The sequence below is a fragment of the Musa acuminata genome, chromosome BXJ1-9, assembly GCF_036884655.1.
Source record: "Musa acuminata AAA Group cultivar baxijiao chromosome BXJ1-9, Cavendish_Baxijiao_AAA, whole genome shotgun sequence".
NCBI classification, from domain to species: domain Eukaryota; kingdom Viridiplantae; phylum Streptophyta; class Magnoliopsida; order Zingiberales; family Musaceae; genus Musa; species Musa acuminata.
Window position 1 is genome coordinate 8,485,912 of NC_088335.1, and position 23,809 is coordinate 8,509,720.

At 35.7% G+C, this 23,809-nt stretch overlaps 4 protein-coding genes across 8 annotated transcripts; all 4 read right to left on the minus strand.

Annotated features, from left to right (window-relative positions):
• Positions 1-678: 678 nt before the first annotated feature.
• LOC135592996 (ubiquitin-conjugating enzyme E2-17 kDa-like) lies at positions 679-5,711 on the minus strand. 3 transcript variants are annotated; one of them, XM_065082775.1, is made up of 5 exons: positions 5,553-5,711; positions 5,179-5,258; positions 4,373-4,500; positions 1,366-1,470; positions 679-998 (listed from the first exon to the last, which is right to left on the minus strand). In XM_065082775.1, the coding sequence occupies exons 2-5, from the start codon at positions 5,246-5,248 to the stop codon at positions 855-857; spliced, it is 447 nt and encodes a 148-aa protein (XP_064938847.1). In that variant the 5' UTR covers positions 5,249-5,258; positions 5,553-5,711; the 3' UTR covers positions 679-854. The 3 variants fall into 3 exon arrangements, with proteins under 3 accessions (XP_064938847.1, XP_064938849.1, XP_064938848.1); XM_065082777.1 differs by lacking the exon at positions 5,553-5,711 and adding an exon at positions 5,418-5,500; XM_065082776.1 differs by lacking the exon at positions 5,553-5,711 and adding an exon at positions 5,446-5,474.
• A 716-nt stretch (positions 5,712-6,427) lies between these two features.
• Positions 6,428-9,683, minus strand: LOC135592997 (uncharacterized protein At4g14342). Of its 2 annotated transcripts, none has more exons than XM_065082778.1 (4): positions 9,542-9,683; positions 8,780-8,865; positions 8,569-8,692; positions 6,428-6,775 (listed from the first exon to the last, which is right to left on the minus strand). In XM_065082778.1, exons 1-4 carry the CDS (start codon positions 9,551-9,553, stop codon positions 6,728-6,730), a joined length of 270 nt encoding a protein of 89 aa, XP_064938850.1. In that variant the 5' UTR covers positions 9,554-9,683; the 3' UTR covers positions 6,428-6,727. The 2 variants fall into 2 exon arrangements, with proteins under 2 accessions (XP_064938850.1, XP_064938851.1); XM_065082779.1 differs by having other exon boundaries at positions 6,428-6,814.
• Positions 9,684-11,024: 1,341 nt separating this feature from the next.
• LOC103997753 (ADP-ribosylation factor GTPase-activating protein AGD12) lies at positions 11,025-16,471 on the minus strand. Of its 2 annotated transcripts, none has more exons than XM_009419070.3 (9): positions 16,291-16,471; positions 15,580-15,667; positions 14,524-14,608; positions 14,126-14,201; positions 13,059-13,222; positions 12,844-12,973; positions 12,541-12,657; positions 12,303-12,398; positions 11,025-11,476 (listed from the first exon to the last, which is right to left on the minus strand). In XM_009419070.3, exons 2-9 carry the CDS (start codon positions 15,617-15,619, stop codon positions 11,195-11,197), a joined length of 990 nt encoding a protein of 329 aa, XP_009417345.2. In that variant the 5' UTR covers positions 15,620-15,667; positions 16,291-16,471; the 3' UTR covers positions 11,025-11,194. The 2 variants fall into 2 exon arrangements, with proteins under 2 accessions (XP_009417345.2, XP_009417346.2); XM_009419071.3 differs by having other exon boundaries at positions 16,244-16,471.
• A 1,486-nt stretch (positions 16,472-17,957) lies between these two features.
• On the minus strand, positions 17,958-23,468 carry LOC103997754 (uncharacterized). Its single transcript, XM_009419072.3, has 7 exons — positions 23,274-23,468; positions 21,606-21,716; positions 21,233-21,315; positions 19,107-19,193; positions 18,860-19,008; positions 18,549-18,680; positions 17,958-18,437 (listed from the first exon to the last, which is right to left on the minus strand). Exons 1-7 carry the CDS (start codon positions 23,464-23,466, stop codon positions 18,248-18,250), a joined length of 945 nt encoding a protein of 314 aa, XP_009417347.3. The 5' UTR covers positions 23,467-23,468; the 3' UTR covers positions 17,958-18,247.
• Between the last annotated feature and the right edge of the window lie 341 nt (positions 23,469-23,809).

Genomic DNA, 23,809 nt, shown 5'->3' on the forward strand with positions numbered 1-23,809 from the left:
TATTGCATTCACCACATTAATATCAATATAATATGTATATTTTTCAAATATTAAGATTCTACATATAATCTCATTAAAATCCAATCAAAAAAATCATATTGATCGCTATCAACATCGATTATTATTAATTAATTCAATTTCAAAAATATAAAAAATAAAAATAAAATTATCTGTAGTTTATTAACATAGTGACAACTATTTTTTTGACATGGATAAATCTTTTTTTTCTAGCATAATGTTTCTTTTAGATTTATTCTCATAAACTCTTATTTCACAAAGGATGAACATGTCCTTCTTAAAGATCACATAGTGGAAGATGGAGGAGGGTCAAAGAGGATGAAACATGCCAGAATGAGGGCACACAACTAATTAGGCCCAAGGTGACAAAAAAGAATGCTCTATGGAAAAAAAAAAAAAAAAGAATTTAAGATTTTTTTGAGAAATTTAACTTTATGATGGAATTATAAGCTATAAATAAACGTTGAAGAGATTTGATCGAAGCTATTTATTCTAAAAAAGGGCGGGCTATATCTCCCGAAAACCACAAAAACTTGAAACTGTTTTGTGTCTCCAAGCACGCTAAGTCAACCACAGTAAGGCGCAATTTCAGGATATGATCTGCTGCAGATGTACATGCAATACAAACGTATAAAGTATATTTGTCGGGAACCAAATCACTGCAGAAACAACAGGAAGAAATTAAGATTCATATGTATATTAAGGTCTACAAGAGTTTTAAGGATCTCCAATTGGGTACCAAATAGTAGTTTAGCCCATGACAATAGCACTACTACTACATATCTTATTTTCCAAGAGATCCAACCTGCGAATGCTCCACAAAAGTAGAAAGTTTTCTATCCCATGGCATACTTCTGAGTCCAAGACTTGGCAGTTGTCTCGTACTTGGCTCTGTCAGTCTTGTACATGTGAGCGATCTCAGGTACCAATGGATCATCAGGGTTGGGATCCGTCAGAAGTGAGCATATGGATAACAGCACCTGCAATTTAAGTATTAAATGTCAATTACCTTGTTTTTCCATACTAAAAAAAAAAAATGTAAAACTAAGCAAAACTGCATAAACACTATTTCCTTTCCTTGAACTCATTGACTACTCTCTCTTGACCTCCCAATTTATACAACCCTCGCTCGACTATGCATCCACATCATCTACACTACTGAAGACATGCGCCGATGATGATTTTGTAGGTCATGGATGTTAATATGAACTGCAGACAGCACCATGTCTAAAGATATCAAACCATAATTGACTTCTTGTCAGCTTTGGGTTGCTCCTGAGCGTTTTAAGTATGATATCTTGAGGATGTTTGTTCCAGAAACCAGGAGAAATAAGAGGGCATAGTCACCTTTGATATGGTCAAAGCAGGGCTCCACTGCTCCTTGAGGATGTCGAGGCAGATGCTACCATTGCTGTTGACATTTGGATGAAAAACTTTGGTGCGAAAAGAGACCTTGCAAGGTTATTGTCTTGTTAAGAAATTATGAAACTAGATCAGATCAAATACTAATGACTTCAAATAAGTTTCTCAAGAATTTTCCTTGGTAACAACCAACCCTGTTACAGATATTGTAACTGCAAGTAAGATATGACTAGGACCAGGATGATAACATACATGGTAAATGAGACTTAAGTTGATGGATATATTTCAGCATATCTCTAAGTATTATGCATGCTTTTTGGTGTATCACCATAATAATGATGTAGAGTTCACAATAAACTTATTATGACCGCTAGATCGCAGGGAAGCAGCAAACTCTTTAAGGTGCAAAGATTAACTTCAGATGTTAATAAAACACTTAACAGGTTAATATTGCTGTTGCTTATGTATTTGTAAATGCCATCGCACAATTGTCAAAGGCAGAAGAGCAAGCACCCATTACACATTTAGACATGTGATGGCAATGTATATGTTCCATGTTCTAGTGCAGAACAGCATATATAATCAGACATGCCATGGTGCTTAAGTAGCATGGTGTGGTGTATCCAAGTACAACACTACAACCGTGGCAGCCAGAATTCTAATGAAATATCTACAACAACAAAGCCGTAAGTCCCAACTATTTGAGGTCGCTTATATGGATCTTTTACCGCTATTGAAATCTGTAAAAAGTCATATATTTAGTTAAGTTCTAAGTACTTAATTCTTAATTTATAATTTCTAATAAGATCTTTCTCTATCTCTTCTCATGGCATTGACATGAATCATTTCACCCCTCCTGACTATTACATCTGGAGGTCTCCTAAGCACATGCTCATACCATCTTAAATAATTTTCTTTCATCTTATCCTCTATCGACGCGGTACCTAGTTGAAGTATTTATTTTCCTATCTTTCCTAGTAACTCCACACATCTATCTCAACATTCTTATCTCGACGACACAAACTTCTTGTATATGTTATATTTTTTAACTACCCATTACTATCTTAATCATCTTATTTTTACTTTGAATAATATCTTCATCGATCTCTCCATCTTGTTGAATAATTGATCTAGGATACCTAAAATTTTTTAACTTCTAGTCCATCTAACTTATCTATATTATCCTATCTATTTCTAGAATTACTAAAACTGCATCTCATATATTTAGTTTTAGTCTCACTTAATATAAATTCTTTAGTTTCTAATGATTGTATCCATAGTTCAAGTTTATAATTAATTCCACTTAGATTTTCATCAACTAAAATAATATCATTAGCAAATAACAATCTAATGAAATTTCTACAATAACTAAAAATTGCTAGATTGCTTTTTTATTAATCCTTTCATAGTTTAATTTAGATATCGATTCCAACATTGACAAAACCTTATAAATAGAATGAAATGAATGACAATGTTTCATCCAAACAACATGTTGTTCATCTCATCGAAGGAAATACAAAGACATCTAAATCTGTGTTACATTAGTTTTATTTTTGGAAAACAAGCTCACCTACAGGAGAATGTTTGTGTGATTTTGTAATAAAACATACAAACTCTACAACCAAAAACGGCAGACAATATGGTTTGTAAAGCAACTTTTTTACACAATGGAAAATTTATGAAGTTTGTACGTCAAGTACATTGTTCAGATTTGGTCATCATAATCGTCTAGTTCTTGTTTTACACGAAAGTAAATTTTCCTGATTAAAATACAATATGTTAAATGCAAAGCTTAACACACATCATATGGACAAGTTCAAATTTAAAAATAAAAAGTACAACTCTCATTTTTATTATTAGAGTTATAGCTCTTACCAAGCATCCTATATAAAGTTTACCACACCCAAATTAAAATTAGCACTCATCCTTCAAATTCTCGGACTACAATTCTAAAATATTACAAATAAAAGATATGGTTAATATTATTAGAAATGACCTAAACTGTCATGTTCTTAAAGCAAAATTAGATAAACAGACAAATCCACCACCTCAATTACAGATACCTACACCCTATTTGTTTTTTTCTAACACCACCACCATAGCCTTATTACAATTGTAATCACTTCCTCTTCATCGCTTCTACTACCCTATCAACACATAATGATTGGTTCCTCTTCCTCCTCTTCCTCCAAAAGTACCATGCCTTCTTCCAACATCAACAACCTCATATGTGACCACCACACCTCGGGGTGGTTGGTAAATGAACAAAAAAGTACAACCTCAATAAACCCCAACTAGAGTTGAGTTAGGGTTGATTTAGAACCCAACCTAACCAAAACCAAAATGATAGCACAAGGAATGGGGAGATCCTAACTTTAGGTTGTGTTGGGTTGGGTTGCGTTAGGTTGGGTTTGGGTTGAAGAAAATATACTGATGGCTTGGATCGTGGTTGACATTGTCAGCTGCAGCTCTATCTATGGTTAGTGTCACCAAACCAGACAACTCAGTATGAAACTGAAAATGTCCTTGTAAATTCTTCATGTTTCCCAGATGGTATGTCATAATCTGCAAAAAGGTGGAATGAACCAAAAGACCTAAATGATAGCAATCCCAAGGCAAATAGAAAACTAGCACTAAGTATATTCCAAAATAACTTACGACTCCCATAAAGTGATCATTCTAGGTAAATTTGCCTACTCAAGAAACATGTTATCGTATTTAACACCTTAAATGTCTGAGCATACGAGACATGGCAACATATTCAGGAAACACTTTTTATTACTTACAAATTAATGGTTCAAGCTAATACTAAAAGATAAGTTTGTAATACACTTATCTAATCTCTGAAAGGGCAAGAAGAGCAATGAAAGCTTACATAATAAATTTTCTGATACCAATACAATCACAGGAAGTAATTGATCCAATTGTATAAATATAGAGCACAAATAGGACACCATGTCCATGGACAACAAGTCAAAGAAAGAGCAGCTACCTTTGGTGGCTTGAATGGGTAGTCTGGTGGAAAGTGAATATTCACTAAAAATACACCACCAGCATAGGGGCTGTCAGCAGGTCCCATAATGGTCGCTTGCCAGTGGAACATGTCCTCGCCGACAGGGCCTATCAATGTTAATTAACAACAAGAAAGGTATCGATAATACATTTTTCTGTGGAGACAGTTCTAAGGAATGCTCAACATTTTCTAGTATCTTTAGCATCAACAACACCAATGAGGGAAAAAAGTCAGCATATGCAGGCAACAAACAACTATTACAACAAAAAATCGAGATGGCATATTGATCCATCTGAAAGGGAGCGCAACATATCATATGCCAAATTAAGGCAACAGATAGAATTAATACATTTGGTTGAGAATGATGGAAGGAGGCTTCAAGAATAACAAGAAAAAATACATTAAATGCATATAACATATGAACTACAGCCACAGATATGAGATGAATTCTAAAATTTGAAAACCTTATTTCTTAATATGGATATGGATCAGACATATGGAAATATGGTACAGACTTTATGAGGCACTAACCCATCATTAGCAATGATATATCAAATAATTGACATCTTTCATTAAAATAATTAATATAATCTGATATCTTGGGTTAGATATAACTCAACCAAACACAGAATATGGGTTGTACTATTGGCAAACACAATTGACATGCGACCGACAGATAATACTCATAGCAACAAACGATCAAACAAAAATAATGAGGCAAAGCAAGAAGAAGGTAATGCCTACATGTTCACAAAGCCGAAGGGGACACATTATATAGAGCTAACCTGCACTGCAAGACACAGGAGGGTCCCTCTCCAAGTCCTTCAGCTCCTTTTGGATCCTCTTGGAAGCCATAGATCAAAGTCTGAACCGAAATCGATCATACACATAAAAATACATGATCAGACTACCGAAACGATGAAGCAGAACACTCGGCATTTACCGCAAAGGATCAAACTCTTCAGAGCGAAACAAAGGCAAATAAGCGATCTAAGACAAATCGACCATGTGAAAACAAAACCACCGTCAAAAAATCAAGATCGATCATCAACCCTTAGAACCCAGGAAGCGGTGGCCACCAAACAGGCCAGAAACGCATCAGAAATGGGAGCAGATCAACCGGTCCGGCGTCGATGACATTATAATCTAGATTCGTTACCTGGGAAGCGGCCAAGAAGACGTGTTAGCGCGATCACCACGCACGCTAGGGTTTCTTGCCTATCGCCACCGGCGAAGCAAATGGTCGTCAGACTTGCTTTCCTTTTCCTCGAAGAGAACGAGAGAGAGACCTTTCGAGCGCCTCGTTATTTATAACGCCCCGAGAGGCGGACACACAATAGTGAATGGTGAAGCAGACACGTCCACCGCTGGTTGGAGATGATGATGCCATCTCGACCGTCCATTTTGAGGACGTGCTTTCGCCACCAAGCATTCCTACCCGCTCGATCACCTGACGCGTAATGGCTGAGAATCCCGTGGAACCCACCTGTGAAGAGCACTAATTGCCTAAATCCTTCGTAGAAATTTTATATCCATCCTTGCTTTTTAAATGACCAAAATACAAAAAGAGTAGCTGAAAGTGAAGTTTGTATTTTTGCCATATCCAACAATAGTCATTTGTTTTACAATCTTTTCCCCAAGAATCTCTCTTTTCAAAGTCTCTAATTCCTTTTTTATGCTGATACTTTAAAATAATGAACTAAAATTTCCAAAATATTCAATATACTGTTTGGAATATATATTTTCCCACATATGGAATACTTTTGGTTTCCTTTGAGAAAATGAATATGCATGCTAAACAAATTAAAAAAACATACATTGAAAGATAACTAAAAAGAGAGATACCAAAAGAGCAACATGGACTAATTGAGATTCTAAACAGCAGCAGACTTCCCCAGCTAATAAACCATTCTTATCTTCACAATTCTATCAATCTGCAACATAAAACCAATAAAAATATAAATGTGGATTTGAACACTTTAATAACAGTACAGAAAGTAGGCCAAGGTGGAACAGTTTCATCTTTGCAAGATATCCAGAAAGCTCTGTTTTACTAGGCTCTCACAACATAGGAATTACAGGATAACAAGTCTCACTACTGAACAGTATGCATGGCCACAGCATTTAGAAAAGTACAAATCAAGATTCAGGTAAAAAGGAACAGCTCCTTCTAGGCTGAACTAAAGTTCAAATCCCCAACTCAAAAGTTCAAAGGAGAGTGATAAGCAACATAATCAAGATAGAAATACGGTTACATCCCAGTTTTCTCCAATCCTGGAAAAGAAAAGCATCGATTGACAGCAGAATTCATTTGCTGCACTGCTCCAATCCTCTTCAATCTTCTTCTCTCTCTGGAGGAAGACCGCAGGGCAGCAACATTTTCTGAAAGAAAAGCCGTTATATCACCACCCACCAATCACGCTGTCACAAGAAAAATTTTGAAAACCACCAAACAAAATGCACAGTTTGTACTTATGACAAAGATGGATCTTATCATCCTCAAATATTTCATAGTATGTTTCTTATGGCAAAAGAGACGTTATCTAATGCGAAAAGTACTGATCTATTGTTCATACTTCAACCGAATTGTTGTGTTTTTTAGTCAAGGCAAACGTTTGTTTTTTTATTGAAAGGATGATAAGATGAAAGCCCAAACAAGTGAGAAGTTTTAATTTCTTTGTAATAAAAAGCAATTTAGTCAGTGTTAGTAAGATATAGATGACAAAATAGCAACAAAATATTTCATAGTATGTTTCTTATAGCAAAAGAGACGTTATCTAATGCCAAAAGTATTGTTCTATTGTTCATACTTAAACTGGATTTTTTTTTTTAATCAAGGTGAACGTTTGTTTTTTTATTGAAAGGATGATAAGATGAAGGCCCAAAATGTGAGAAGTATTAACTTCTTTGTAATAAAAAACAACTTAGTCAGTGTTAGTAAGATATAGTTGACAAAATATCAGAAGACATAAAAGGATTTTTAGTAGGCTTGAGAAGAGAGAACACCAATTATGTAAAAAAGAAGATTAAACTTATACAAATGAATTAATATTTTACTCATTTACCTTCAATATCTTAAATCCAATTTCACAAACAAAACAAACTAACCCTATTAAGATTATAGCAGGCATGAGAAAAGAACAATTATGTCAAAGAACAGATTTAACCAATGACGATCGAATTAATGATTCATCAACAAAATTTTGAGTACAATCTCTCTCAAACAAACCAAGCAAACCCCATAAAGTCTTAGCAGGCACGAGCAGAGAACACAATTATGTTCAAAAGTACATGTAACAGATTCCAATCGAATTAATGATCCATCTACAAAATTTTGAATCTGATCTATCTAATACATAACAAACAAATCCTAAGTGAGAACATGTTCAGGTTAGTTATCAATTGTGTTTTCCAGTTCCATCCATCATATCGCAACATTCAAAATACTGCGATGGTCCTAACATAGTGACAAATTGTATATGGTTTGAAATTTTGGATTCACTAATCTTGTAAAATATGAAAACCATTGATTGAACCTGTTTGTTAATACTTTATTGCATTTGCAAAAGTTTATTTTGTTCAATTTAATTAGAAATTCTACTTAAAAGCAGGTATGGGATCAACTCATGCGATTGGGACCACCATAACATGCCAAGCATAAAGCATCTCTATAGAACTTGCAACTCCATAAGTTGTTTCTTTCCAATGATATCCTAACTGGTGAGCTAGCCAGGAGTTTCAGACTAAAGTCCACCGGTTATGACGAAAAGCCAATTAGAGGTACCATAACCTGTAATAAGGCTAATCAGTGTTCATTAACTTTGATTATAAAGCAGCAATTGAAATTCCATTTGCTAGAAAATGTTGAAAGCATCAAACCAACAAGCTGAAATTAAGTAGTGGAAAATAATGACCAATTTGTTAAACTTATTTGTTATGTAAAAATAAAAGAAGGAAAACAACATCAAAATTTCAAAAAAAAAAAAATACAAATATAGCATGAATGCTACTTAGAAAATAATTACATGCAAGCTTTCTTGGAAGATGTCACAGATCAATATTTGGTGAACCACATTCTTTTTAAGGTGTGAGAATTCAGTGCATAGCAGCTTCATACTATGAATTACTGACAAAAAATGTAACCCATAGTAAAAATAATGGAATTGATGCCTTACTTGCATAAAATTGTAGCGTTCCCTTCCAATTGACTCATTTTCAGAAATGGCAAAATATGCCAGGACAGGGTAGTGACCAATATATGATGCATAACTATCACGTTGGATGTTCACTGCCCATTCACTGTAAGATATACAAAGATTTTATCGAGTCAGATTCAAACATAATAAAGAAGAAGAAATAAGTTTGACCAAAGATTTGGAAACTCACAATCTACTCAAGTCAGCATGGCCTGTTCCAACATATTTAGCTTGAAGATGCTCAAGCTGAGAATTGATATTGAATCTGTCGCTAGCCTGAATACAGCAGAAATTTTGTGGATATTAAGTCACAAAGAAAAATAAGCCAGAAAGAGCAAGTGATTACTGCACCAAATCCTGATTTTATACATACATACATACATAAATATATATATATATATATATATAACCTAAATTTAAAAGTTTAAGAACAAACATTGCTGTAATTATCCTAACATGATAAATTAAAATCGGAAATAACACTATGGCGCTGGACAATGGAAGTTAGTAAATCAAAAGTTTCAATACGCCAGGCAGGAAGCAATCCATCTAATCTATGAATCTTCTAAGATGCATTTAACTCAGAAATGAAATCACTTTTATGGTCAGTTTTAATCCGAATAAAGAAAAGTGTAAAATCATCTCCACTCAGAATACCTTCGAGCATCAAAATTTAGACACCTCAAAAACTAACAATCAAGCATTTTATAACCGTATATCAACATTCTAGCAACTATGAGTGATCATAAAGCACTCGTAAAGGCATAAAAGTACCACCTAAGTCATTCAACATCCAAATTGTCAGGCTTGCCTGACCAATTATCCGGTGAATTTTACCAAAAGCAACAATAAAAATAATTCAAACCAAGCCTAAAGAGCAACGAGATCGAGAAAAGTACTATCAATTTCATCCGTAAGAACTCAAGCGGCGAGTAGAGATCGCAACGGGTACCTTCAAATCCATCTTCTGTTCTCTTCGTGGCGGGTGGCAGGTGCCGGTAGCGGAGTTCGCCCTGCGACGCAAAAAGGTTCGAGGTTAGGGTTCTCTCTCGGTGGTTTTGAAGGCGACGGACTTCATCAAACACCACTCAGATCGTGGGGAGCAGAAAAAGAAAATTCAGGATCACGAATCTTGAAGCAATATCAACGTCCATGATTAGATGACACGATTGAGGTGGCACCTCCGTGGAATTATAGATCTAATGAAATCAGATTCATTTCAAACAAGTTATTTTGTATATGAGGTGTACTATTTAGAATCCTGTTGGTAACTCTCTTATTATTATAATTCTTTAAAAAATAATAATATAATATTTTTATAATTTATTGTCCCGCTACTATTGATTTTTTTTTTTTTCTAACAACCCCTATGATCGTCACACTACGCATCCTGGCATCATCGATACCCCATAGGCTCGTATTTCCTGTTATACATCCTAGCATCATTGATGCATCCCTAGTTCGTATTCCATGTCGTCTTACACTACATCAATGCTTCCCCCTCTAACGATTATAGTCTTGTGTTTTGTCGATGCTTCCTCCTCTTTTGTTCTGTGTTGCCCAATGCTTCGACGATGATACCCTCCTTTTATGCTTCTCTCACCCTATGTTACACTTATGTTCCCTTCTCCCATGCTCCCTATTGTCCTACACTTTGTCGACAATCCCATCTCTTGTACCTTTTATCACCTAGTGCTTCATCAATTCTTCTCCTTTGTCGATGTTGACCTTATTAATTGCAAATGCTATCATCAGTAACCTGATCTGACATCGATCGCTAACCTACTCTGATATCGATTATCATCCCCTCGACACTATCCTCTAAGAAGGGAAAAAAAAAAAAAAAAAAAAGGAGAAAGAGATGGTTTAGAAATATTAAAATATTTCAAGATAGGATTGTAAATAGAAATAAGGGATTATAAATAGCAACCTCCTTTGCATATTTCGTTTATGAATTTCAAAATAATAAATATGAGAATTGATTGTGATAAACAATTTAATCAATTGATTTACAAAAAGTATTGCTAATCTTAATATTGATTTCGAAATTCATAACTCAAATACAATAAAAATTAGTCATTTCAAAATTGATTTCAATTTTATTGTATTTCCAATATTTTTGCCCATTTTGATTCTGACAATGATCCAAACATCTGAATCAGAAGGGCAAAATAAGAAGTAAATTCTAAATTCAACCTAAAGTGAGGATGAAATGAGATTTCTACAATCCAAACAGAAAACTTTGAAATGATTAGTAATCCCAAAAAGTTAAGCATTTAGGAAAAAGAAAACTATAGAAAACTTTGAAATAAAGGACAGATATATACTTGAAATAACATGATAAAAAATTTGATAGGATGATGAGTGATCTAAAATAAATAAATTGTTAAGAAAACAAAAGATCTAATATACATTAGGTTCAACAAAAAAAAATATCAGCCAAAACAAAAGATAGTTTGAAACAATCTTCGTTCAGATACATTTAGATTAACATCACAAAATTTGCATCACAAACTGCCAACTTGAACAAAAGAGGCCCTCAAATCCAAAACCAACTTACGCAAGTATAACATCAACAAAACCAATTACAAAAATACAACCGAGTTTATTCATCCAGAGGCATCCATTCCAGTTCTAATTCAATCTCTCCAGACTCCACATTCTGTAGCTTCAGGAGTACCTCCTGCTTTATCTTTCCATCTACAATGTTGACGATGCTGTCTTTGACGAGAGCATTGTCACTTGTTTTCAGCCACTTCCCGATCTGCATGTTTGCAAGGAGCTCAGAATCCCCGAAAGCCATCGTGGCAGTGATCATAGGCTGTAGGTCGATCTCTGCCTCACCCATTATGTCATCAGCAGATAGAACGTCGTGGTCGTATACTTGCTATTAAGAGGAGAAAAACTGATGTTACAGCATCTTCATAAGCAATTGTCCATGGCAAACTACCATTATAGTTGTCTTAAAACTCATGTGACAGTAAATTCCATAGCAGATCGATAAACTAAGGCATGAACTCAGATAATATAAAAAGTGAAAAGAATGAGAAGAGAACTTCCTAGCAAGCCAAGAAAACATTACAAATCAAAAACTTCAGATAAAGGAGTGAAGGAAATAAACCCGGAACCTAAGTCACCACAGAGAGCTACACTTCCAAGGGTAGACACCAATTCAAAATCTCAGGAGAAAGAAACATTGAATTCGCTATGATGTTACTCTTCTAGATATTTTGTTCCATGCAATTTCATGCTGCATGAAGCATATCAAGAATTTGAAACAAAAAACGACAGCAACTCAAGCAGTGAACATTTTATAATCAAATATGGTATTACATTGATAGGCTCAATGGAAGGAATCACATGAAACAAAATATAAACACTATAAACCAGAGAGAGAGAGAGAGAGAGAGAGAGGAGAGGGGATGTCATATATGGTGGTGTAAGAGAAACTCATGATTATGAATATGTAGACAAATAGGCCATATCTTTTTTTTGTGCGACTACCATTTCACAGGAACAAAAATAACTCATGACAAGATTTTGAAAGCAAATAGTGAATATCTAACTTTGCTCAAACAACTATCAGTGCACACAAAAAAAAGAAAGAAAATAAAATAAATCATGACTTAAAAATAAACAACTGAATCTTCGTAATGTCAACATACAACCATGTATGTACAGAACACAGAAAATAATAGTTTATATGAACTAACCAACTTCAGAGCCCCATAGCGTTGTGGTATTGAAAACTTGAGCTCTTCATTCCATACTGGGTTCAAGTTGCTTTTCTTTACTGTTGTCTGGGCTTTCTGAAACAATGAGAAATCCATACACAGTTGAAGATAGATCATAAAGTAACTCAACCTCAAAAACACTTTTCGCTTTAACTAAACATAACCAATTTAACCACTTTGAATAAGCAAGGATTCATGCTTATTAACAACAGTTCACCTGCTGCCCAAGTATCAAGACAACATATGGATCACTAGTTAGCATATCTCTAACAGCCAAATTCGAACCTCGGATTACTCTGACTTTCAAATTTCCAAGGAATTGTCCCGTCTCTTCCTGTCATTGTCCCAAAAACCTCTTCATTAAGAGTACCGACAAAGATAAGCTAGCTGACAAAAGTACCTAGTATTGATGCAAGAACAGTCACAATAAATGCATATCTATAAGATGCGGAAAACAGAAAACAGAGGTGTCAAGAACTCATGGAAGTTTCCAAATGAAAACAGGCATGTGATTGCTTACATTTTTCTTTGAACTGTTGGAAGTGATGCTGCAGCCCAAATCTTTTCCAGATTCGAGAGTTTGAAAAGACATCTTAGATGACACAATACGCAAGCTTGGTGTCAAGAAGTCTTGTGACACATACTTGGACCTATTGAACCAAAGAAAGAAGTGTTTTTGCATGAGAAATCATCCAAGCATCATGCAGCATAAATCTCTCAAAAAAAAAAATGTACCTGATAAACTTGGTTCGCTCCTCATTACTTGAGTTTGGTTTAGGTTTTGGATAGTCTTTAGGAAGAAAAGCCTCATAAATTGAGTTAGCATAAGAGTTTCCACCAACCTGAATCATGGAATCCATATCGGTTTCGGACCATTCATCCAGTGTCAGAGACAGCACCTGGATGCCAAGAATAGCAAAGGAAAAAAGATAAAAATCCTGAGCACCCAAGTTATTATATTCAGTGTTTAATATGATGTTGATGTTAGTGCAAAAGGTTACACCTCCACCTCCTTATAGGTAAGCAAATGAATGGCTGGATTCATGACAGACAAAGCTCCCTCAAGTTAATTTTTTACTTGGGAACTGGAGAAAATCGTACCTATATGCTTAACAATTATATCCTAACTCAAAAAACAAACTTAGTATACCACGAATTTAGCTATAACTTATGTTGTTTAAGATTTGCAGGTCCCAGAAGACCAACCCTGCTTGAAGGCAAGCAGACATGCAGAACCAAAAACATGAGCCAAGCTTCTACCAGGGTCCAAATTGCAATTAGTTGAAAAAAGGATCTGATGCTGAAAGACATATCTAAATTTCATATCCCAGACGATGTAAGTAGGAAGATGTACAGTGCACATCTGCAGAAATCTTATTGTTCCCGTTTTGAGATGATATCAGTCATAAGCATATTTACATTAAATCTCGGAGACAAGTTCTTCATATGGTGATTAACTCGGTATCCAAATTTTCTACATGTACACATATGAAATTGCAGCAGGATCTGTTAGGCCTCATGCTTTTAAGTAATCATATTCAGAACCAGTACATCCGAGAAGGGTGAGGCTTGTGCTAGAATTGAAACTTTGTCATCACTCATGACATAATTACGACGGAAAATAAAGTGAAAAAAACAAGTGCCCGTAATCTATGAAAAGCCCACACTTTCTAAATGTTAAAGGGCATGGTTAAATAACTGAATGCTTATAACACAAATAAATAGATGGATTCATAAGGACAGTGAAGATTAATTTAACGCAACATCCAAACAAGGAAGACATCAGACGCCTGAATATATACCTTTGAAATTTCTGCACCAAGGCTTCTATGGACCTCACTACATTTTAAGCATATAAAAACTCCAATATTAGCAGACCTGTAGCAACGAGCACCAATTGTTCTAAAAACCATGCATTTTAAATTGTCAGACATCAAAACATCAACTATATGCATTTGCAATAGAAGTGTCATACTTGAGCTCAACCAGTGTTATCTAGATGAATAAAACGACTCTGGCAAAATTGTCACCAAAAGATATTAAAAGCTTAAGCTATAACTTAACATTAGAAACATGGTCTTTCTTCTTTTCTTAAGGGGGGTAAACTTTGCATAACTACTTACAATATTAACAGTAAAAAAATCTATATCATAAAATGTTTCATGATAACTGCAGCAAATTGACAATTTACTGTACTCACGCCCATTTTGGATCTGGAGCACAACAATCAGCACAAATGCGATTGTCACTTCTAATCATAAGATCCCTCAGTTTCTTCCATTTACCTGTTATTAAAATAAGAACTAATTATGACTTAAGACAAGAAAATATCTCCTGAAGTTTCAAATATGTTATTGGTAGTTAACAATGAACAAATAGTATGATGTGCAAAGAAGCATATGCTAGATGAAAACACATGTAGAACTGAATTATTGATGTTTGAAGCTCTGCATCACACTATTTCATTTACTTGGTTAATATATATTGAAACATTATTCATGCATGTACACAAAAATGATGATGTTTAACTAATGTGTACAGTACTAACTCTCCAGAGCCTAGTCAATGATTTTTATTAAAGAAAGATCACTCCATGAAATGATTCCAAACATACCGTGACCACAATCATAACCATGAGCAGCAGTCCTTGGCCCAAGAGGACTACGGCTGTTGAATATTTTCATACACAATCACGGCTTTATTAAATAGAAGCTCTTACAAATTTCATTTATTTCACCCAGTCATCCATCTCAGGCCCCCAATGACTTTCTCTTAACCAAAGAAATTAAGCTGATGGTTATGCAACTATGCTTCATTAATGACAAAAGGCAATTGGAGCCTTGATCACAAGGACAATGAATTGCAAAGCAGTGAAAAACACTTTTTCCTGGAAAAGTAGCTATTTTTTTGCTTAAAGTCATCCATAATCGAAAAGCACTGAGAAGCTGGCTAACTCATGCACAAAGAAATAACGCAACAGAGTGCTTCCACATACACCTCATAAAACAAACCTGATTAGCAGTCATACATTCAGTCAAATAAGATTACAAGCAATTATTTCCCATCTTAATGTTTCTTCTTAGACTAAGCTTCCCTTGAAAAGAATGCCAAATTCCAATGAATCTGGTATCTAAATGATGAAGCCTACCTATTCAAATTTAAATTTGTTAGTCTATGGGTTATTCAAATTTACTTTATGTACTAATGAACGTATCAAGTATGAGCATTTGAAATGAACAGATATTTAAATGTGTACCTGAAACAGGCTTGTCAGGCCTAGAGTAGCGATTACTCATTTCTCCACCTCAAAAACACCTAAACTTTTGATGTTCAACAAAGGCAACCTTTATTGACAAACGAAAAAGAAAAATCAACAAACCTTCAACAACTAGAAGTCAAACATAGCATCGCATAACAATTTAAAGTCGACCAGAGAATTAAACAAGAAAAACACGTTTTTTTTCATACAAAATAAACAACTACGTCACATGACGGGATCATTGGGTGATGGGAGATATACCCATTTCTGGACAGATAAATGGACTAAGAAGAGGATACTAGCAGTGGATTTTCAAGATCTTTATCATGACCTCACACAACTATTCAGATAGAACAAAATCGTGATATATTCATACAATTTCTTTGTATATATCAGAAAGGGCGACCGCATAAAAGCTAACAAACAAATTCTTCAAGAAATAAAACGTCGATTACAAACTCGGCATCCGTAGGAACATGCTTGCCACAGCAAAGAAGCAACCCAGATCAGAAACATGATCCAAGAGAACTTTCTTTTCCGGTCCACCCACAGAGAGAAAGGTCAAAACCAGGAGATGTAGTCTCTTCCTCAACCTAAACGACTAAACAATCATCTACGAAGCTTGAAGAAACAAACTTTAACAAGCAAGAAAAAATCCGACCAGTTTAAAGCTCGGAAAACGGATCGGATCATCAAGAAATCAACTACCAGTCAGGCACATCAAAGTGTTCGCGAGAAATCCTCAAAGATATGGCGAGTAGAATAACTTGAGCTTCATATTGCACTTAGCTACGGGGGAAACAAGTAGCTATTTGCGAGAGAGAAACATCCCTGAATCGAGTTCGAGGAGAAGAGACGGATGGCCGACCCTTTTTATCTTCAGTGCATAGAAATGATTAGAAGGGGTCATTTTACCATATTACTCACTCCTCTAATATTCTCTTATTAACTCATGCAAGACTTTGTGAATTACCTTTCAAAATTGCATGTATTTTATTACTAATTTTAATATAACATGTAAATAAATATCCATCAAAATATTATTTTTTTAATAAATTAAAAGTATAATAATAATTACATCTAATTGTGATGAAAAATAATAATAACTAAAATATTCCTAATATTTTTAACATCATAATTAATATTTAAAATATATTTATATTAATTAGATTTTTGAAGGGTTGTTGTAGAGAAAAGGGGTTTTTTTTGTTGCTACCACTGTCTTTTTTCTTTAATTTCGATCCTACACCTAATTGCGATGAAAAATAATAATAACTAAAATATTTCTAATATCGATTCACCTTTAAACACATATCCTAAACACAACACACACAGTTCAAAACCAATCATTGGCACGAACAACCTTGCTCTGATACCACTGGTGGAAAATCTTGGGTGCGACATCACATGCGCAGCGGAAGAACAAGAAAACAAAATCCCCGATTCCCAAAGAGATGTTCGACGTCGTACGAAGATTGGTACGCAAAATTCGTGAAACTTAAAACTGCGTATAAAGTAGGTTGTGTTACCTAGGAAGATCTTAATTAACATTTGAAATACATCTATTTCAAGTAAATTTTGGATGAGTTATTCTAGAGAGAGGGATGTTTTTTTACCAACATTATCTTTTTTTTTATCTTGATCCTTAAAATATTGATCCGATAACAATGTATCAAATTTATTTATTAAATATAAAATACTTGAAATCTCATCCGATATATTTTTTTTAAAGACACGACTGATAATCACTTATTTTTTGTAAAAAAATATCATACGACAGATTATAATGTTACTGTGGTATTGATAAAAACATTATAACTCAGTAAAAAAACATTATAACGGAGTCAAATATTTTTTCAGTCAACCATTCTCATTTACTCCCATCCGATTTTGTTATTGTTTTTTTTTTGGTGCCTTTCTTGAAAGATATTTATGCAGCTCTCAACCCTCACCACTTTCCACGCTCTCACTCTATCATACATATTTTTCAGTAGTGGTTTGCATCTACAATTAATTTTAAGATTCATATAAAAATTAATTTTGGTTAATGGAGATAATTTTAATAATTATGGACTGATTAGATATCATCACAGTTGTTCCTGCATCGTGCAACGTAGTAGGAATGCCACACGCAAGCAAGCAAGCATACGTGATGCCCATTACAGTCATATTTCACGAACTACATAGTCAATGCCATTTCTTTGGTTATATGACTTCAGCCTCAAACACCAACGATGAATCCTCGATGGACAACATAAACTCAGTCTACATCACGACTTAATGGCTTCGTCGTATGTAAACCAGGGAAAACTAATAATCCAGCCACAAGGGCTCGACAGCAGAAACCTGAAGCATAAGAAAAATGTAGGCAAAAGTTGACAGCAGAAACCATAAGCTAAAGAATTTGCAGTCCTCAAAACACATTACAGAACTGCATCAGCTTTCAACCAAGGCAAATGAGCTTAGAATGGATACTCTACATCAAAGAAAATGGACACTCAAGGCAAATGAGTTATGCATGAGAGCAGTTCTTCAGCATTAAGAGTGTCTAGAAAATCCTCAACTCTGATATATGATATGATGATGGCATGGGAGTTCAAGCTGCATGGTTTATTAAGGTCTCAGCGTCTCAAAGGGGTCAAAAAGCGAATGTCAACAGAATCAATTATGGCCTCACTAGCTCTCTGATGAACTGCTCGACCTGGGAGATCTCTCCCGTTAGCCCAGATGCATCAGCTACCGTCACCTTGTTTTGACAATGAGAAAACGAAAATGCTTCTCCGGGAACCCCAAGGGTATAGTCACTGGTTATATCAGCAGTTGAAATTGCACTTCTTGAGGTACGAAGCTTGTCTCTGCCCAAAAAAACAAACAACATAATGATACTATATACATAGACTAAAGAGCACAGTAAGACATTGAAAAAAAAGAAGGCAATGACTTCAAATATCAAATTAAGGTCATACATTTCCTTCTCCAACTGTTTTCTAATAAATTCCTTGGAATGTGCCGTCACTTTGTCTGCCTTGTTGCACAATATCAAAATGGGTATTCTTCGCTTCACTATGATTGCCTTTGTCAGTACATCATACAAATACCTTGCAGACCACAGTATACAGAAGATAATCAACACAGTAATTCATAAATAGGGACCTGTTGACAAATATAAGGAAAAAACATATAACAGCACAGCTTTACCATTATCAGTCAGTCTACAAATAATGCTTTAAAAAAAAAGCAAATCATATATTTTTATCAGAGCGAGTTGGTGAATTACTCAGCAGCCGCTCGGCAATTTGGTAAGAAATCTAAACTGTCCACAACAAAAATGACTCCAGCCGCATGAGGCAAGAATTCATCAAGCTTTGGTCTCAGTCGTGAATGCCCAGGAACATCAATCAAATGAACTGGATTTAGTTTTCCCTTCTGTGCATATAAAAGGGAGACAAATTCAACATGTACCTCATGTGTCATCATAACAACACTATAGCATGTATTAATCTAGTAAGTCCCCAAACCGTTACCTTTTCCAGCTCAGAGTGCAGCATAAAAGTACCATCATTTGGTTCCATTGATGTAACAGTACCAAGATGCGGGGAGCCATCACGAAGCTAGTGTAGTAACAATGATAAAGACGATGGTATCAGAAAGCTGATAACAAATCAAGCATGTCTGGTCTATATCTGCATTAGTTATATTTAACAATATAAAGAAATTTAAGCTTTCTCTAAAAGTTTTGACAAGCACCAGCAAAGTTCAGCACATTAATCACTGTAAAGATGTTAGGTTGTTATTATGCAGGACAGCTAGATATTTAACATCCGATCATTTACATTGAGCTGTTTGTTTCGATAATATTTACATACACGTTAAGCTGTTTGTTTTGATAATAATTGCATACACGTTAAATTCTCCTGAACCATGAGAGACAAAAACTAAACATCCTACATAAAAGATAACATGTTGACTGAGCAAACTAGCTAATGATGAGCCAGAAGCTCTATTTATTGGTCAAAACGTTGAACCAAGCATCACATAGTACAATTGGTGTTGCCCTATGCCCATAAAGTCATCTCAGCTAAACAAATATAAGTATGATATTTCCATTATCTTGTGACATCACATAAAAACTTTTGACAACCAAGGCATATGGCATTTTGCTAACAAACAAAGACAGGATATGCAACACCTAATACTTGATTCTGGAGACAAGATGGTTATAGTTATGTTTATTTGCTTTTAAGTCATGCTACAGTATTCTATGTGCGTTTTTATGATTGTTATACTTGTTTCATACAGAGACAAACTAGTTTAACAAACTTTTCAAAGTACTGCTTGTAACTTCGTCATGAATTAAAGAATACTTATGGAAAATGTTTAGTATTTGAACTTACAAACCTTAAAAGAGTTAGTGTCAATTAATATAATGTGGGTTGTAGCATAAAGAAATTGATCAAATCAAATCATCAAGCTATTTAATTGTGTTCTGGGTTATAATGAATGTCTTACATTTTTGAATTATTTATGATATCCATAATTATTTTGTTTAAGATAGATATACCTCTATGATTTTACTTTGAGGATGTGACAGAGGTAGTATCAGAGCATGATTTAAGGATTTATTTAGAACTTATGTCATGAATTGGAACGGTGATTGAGATAAAGATCTTAAGGAATCATATCATTCTTTTGATTGAAAGTGATTTGGAAACACCATTCTATTAAAGAATTTACTTGGAGAAATGATGAAGGCTTACCCCCCATCTTTAAGGCTTACCCCTCATCTTTTCATTGATTAAAGAATTTCCTTGGGAGAAATGATATCCATAATTTTCTTGTTTAAGAATAGGTTCACACCTCTATGATTTTACTTTGAGGATGTGACACGGGGATCCCACAAATGTTAAAGACTCTGATAAGCCACCGTGCTACGTAAAAGCATGCAATGCTCAACTAAACAATATAAGTTCATGGAGTGACCCTCAACAAATTTGACAGTCTAAGTCTCGTCCCTTCTTTTGCCTTTGAAATACCCTTTTCCCTCATTTGTTATTAATATTTATGAGTTCTTAGCCATAGAAATAAAAAATAGATGCCAGATAGATGAATGCTAAAGATGGTTCAAGTGCTAACAAGATACACTTTTGAGTCAGGGTTTTGTAGTTAGCTAGATTTTGAATTTTTTGCCAACCCCAATCCAGATCAGGAACGGGCATTCAGATCCAAAACTCTTGAGTTTCTGTGTTCAGACCTTAGCATGGACTGAAATCAACAAAACCAACCACTGAGACTGTCCAAGATCTCATTAATTAATTTAGACATTTATTATTCAAAGAATTATTTCTTCAAAGGTTCTTAGATGATTATAATTGGTCAAAACTGCTGAAAATTGTTTTAATATGTTGAAACCATCAGACTACCAAAGCATGAATATTGTTGAAGCTGCAAATTGTGAAAACTAAATCTCTTTGACACAACTGAAACTGCTACCAACATTAAAAGCCCAACCAACTTTTGTTATAATATAATATATTCCATATTTTAGTTAATTAGAGAATAAACATATCTATGATAATATCACATCATCAACAAAATTTAGATGAATAAATCAAGATTTTAATACTAGTAAGTGAACAATATAGAAATATACCTGGTAAAAAAGAACAGTTTTTCCACTACCACTTAAGCCAACAAGCACTATGGTATTGGACTTTGAGCGTCTCAAGATACGAACTGAGATAAAAAAAAAGGTACACAGTTAAATTTAATAGCTCTTCAAGAACGCCAAAGATTTCCTTGTCATTGCACTCCTTTGGAGAATCATATACGTCCTTTTCCAGAAAACTCTTGGAGGATATGTTAAAAGCCCAATTTGCACAATAGATTAAATTAATTTCTTCTTTGCATATCTGAGCTTCTCTTTTTCATACTTTTAAGCACATCAGTCAGCTCTTGAACAGGAAAATACCATGTCTAAACAAAAATGGATGTGCAAAGAAGAAAAGAGGGTAGAGTGAACCTACACAACCCAAAGAAAACAAATGTGAAGACTAGAACAGCGAAAGCAACATAGAGTTGCTCTATGGGCTGCTGATGAATCCATTCTTCAATTTGATGTATCCATTTCTCCATATCTACCACAAAACAGAAAATGAATTATTTACATTGAAATATGAATCTAAAGGAACTGAGTAAACCTGAAGTACTTGCAAACAATTTTTAATTTCCCAAACAATCCCAAGTGAATCTAGTAATGTGAAACATAGCAGCATGATTCAGCCACTAGTGGATTATACCATACATAGATACTACTATTCTTTCCTAATAACACTATTGGATTGGGTTCCATTACAAGAAGCTGAATGCACACTTTTCTTAGTGATATGGAAAAGCTTCGCATTGCTAGCTTCCCTCGCCACCTGGGCCAGCAATGCCACCTAAGCCAAACGTGGGAGCCCCCACCAACTCCCCCTAGCTGCCAGCAGGGATCTCCCCTGCCTGTCTTGGCTTCCCAAAGTAGGCATGCAAGACTCACTCCTTGTTGATACCGCAGTTGAAAAAACTATGTCTCGCATTAATGGCTAACAGCATGCCCCAGCTTTCCCAGCTGCCTCCTGGCTGACATCTCAACAAAAGTCATGCCGTCGCATTAATGACTAACAGCATGATCCGACTTTACTAGCCTTCCCTTCCGAACAGCTGATGGAGGAATCACTCCCTGTCTAACCTAAAGAGGCAAGGGAGTCAGCCCAGAGGCATCCCAATGGCCCACCCAAGACGCCAGAGGACACACGCCAGCAAGTCACCCTCATTAATATCTCCACCATACAGGATAAGGGGGACCTTGGCTAAGGCACGTCCAGACCGCTCGGCGTGCAAGTATAAAAGCCAAGCCCCAAACCAAGATGAGAGAGAGAGGGGCGGGGGGCGGCAGGCAAAAACCCTATATTCTATCATTTATATTATCTTCCTTCCTGTCCGTCTTTCACTGACTTAAGCATCGGAGGAGTCGAGCTGGGATGCCCCCAAAACGGACCAGTTATGTAGGACCCCCGGTTCCATCCAGAGACGCGGCCAGAAGGTGGCTTAGTAGCTAGGAGAATCCAGCTCTCCGACCAGGCTTCACCATACCAAGGTCAGGCTGCTTCCAGTGAATCATCTCCCCTGGCGAGCTCTCTAACCAGCTGATAACATCACCTTCCCCCATCAGCAAGGAGGAGTCATCGTGACTGGACCTTCGACACTAAACCAATACGACCAACTCACCCGTTGACGGTCTCTATGTACCAACACTTAGAATCGTTACGATGAAGATGAAAGGGAATAACTTAAAGCAGAAACAGAATGAAGCTTCCATTGCCAGACCCGCAACATCTCCCATTCTGAGAATGAACCTACGCAAAATAATTCTGGAATCTGAGTGGCAGACCATAACGAGGATTCAATGACGACTTGATGATGATAGGTCTGAAACTGATCCAATTGTTAAATGCATCTACTTTGTGATTGGTAATGCTATATCTCCAAGTCTCATCTAAGGTTACATGAAAACAAAGTAGCTCACTTGCCTTGCAAAGGAGGACAAACATCTTCGTTCTGATAAAAATTAAGTCTTGCTCTATACACAACATGTTTGCTCTCGCTCAAACAAGAAAGTTACATCAGCGTAATGACGAAGCTTTCTGTTATACCTGTTCTACGAAGAAGGCCACCGGTGGCCGAGAGCGATCGTGCAGACAATGGAAGAACAGCAAGTTTCGGGGGACAGAGGGTGTGGAGAAGGAGGAGCGCCGAAGGAGGCGCGGCAGGGAGGTCCGGCGACGGGGAGAGACCGCAGATCGCGGGATTTAGGGCAAAGAGAAGATGCCGATACATCTGTATCATTCTTCCGCTTTAATGAGTGTGAATTTACCTGGATACCCTTCAATAATAGTTCCTTTTGATGGATATTAAAAATGAAGCGTTTTAGTCTTTCTACGTGTTGAAATACCAGTCCGGTTCAATCTTGGCTCGGTTCTCCGGCTCGACCGGATCGGCCACCAAAATGTCCTTCTAGTGTGCATAAATTGATCATATTGCTATTGCCAAGCAATGACTGTCATCGGCAGAATTCGACTGTGTAATTCTCACAAGGGCTTAGAGATGGTCCAAGAAATAATCCATATATGTAAACCGGGTTTATTCGTACATTATCCAACCGGTTCATGTCCACTGTGTGAGCCGGCGG

Excerpts from the sequence above, each read along its gene's own strand:
- LOC103997754 (XM_009419072.3), bottom strand. The coding sequence starts at position 23,466 with ATGATACAGATGTATCGGCATCTTCTCTTTGCCCTAAATCCCGCGATC. Across the intron at positions 21,717-23,273 it reads TGGCCTTCTTCGTAGAACAG|ATATGGAGAAATGGATACAT; the intron begins GTATAACAGAAA and ends GTTTTGTGGTAG. Across the intron at positions 18,438-18,548 it reads AAACAGTTGGAGAAGGAAAT|AGACAAGCTTCGTACCTCAA; the intron begins GTATGACCTTAA and ends TTTTTTGGGCAG.
- LOC135592997 (XM_065082778.1), bottom strand. Across the intron at positions 8,693-8,779 it reads CATGCTGACTTGAGTAGATT|TGAATGGGCAGTGAACATCC; the intron begins GTGAGTTTCCAA and ends TATATCTTACAG. Across the intron at positions 6,776-8,568 it reads AACGCTACAATTTTATGCAA|AAAATGTTGCTGCCCTGCGG; the intron begins GTAAGGCATCAA and ends CTTTTCTTTCAG.
- LOC135592996 (XM_065082775.1), bottom strand. The coding sequence starts at position 5,248 with ATGGCTTCCAAGAGGATCCAAAAGGAGCTGAAGGACTTGGAGAGGGAC. Across the intron at positions 4,501-5,178 it reads TCCTGTGTCTTGCAGTGCAG|GCCCTGTCGGCGAGGACATG; the intron begins GTTAGCTCTATA and ends TAACATTGATAG. Across the intron at positions 999-1,365 it reads CTGCTTTGACCATATCAAAG|GTGCTGTTATCCATATGCTC; the intron begins GTGACTATGCCC and ends CTTAAATTGCAG.
- LOC103997753 (XM_009419070.3), bottom strand. The coding sequence starts at position 15,619 with ATGAGTAATCGCTACTCTAGGCCTGACAAGCCTGTTTCAG. Across the intron at positions 14,609-15,579 it reads GCCTGACAAGCCTGTTTCAG|GTAAATGGAAGAAACTGAGG; the intron begins GTACACATTTAA and ends TTTTAATAACAG. Across the intron at positions 14,202-14,523 it reads GCTCCAGATCCAAAATGGGC|GTCTGCTAATATTGGAGTTT; the intron begins GTGAGTACAGTA and ends TCGTTGCTACAG.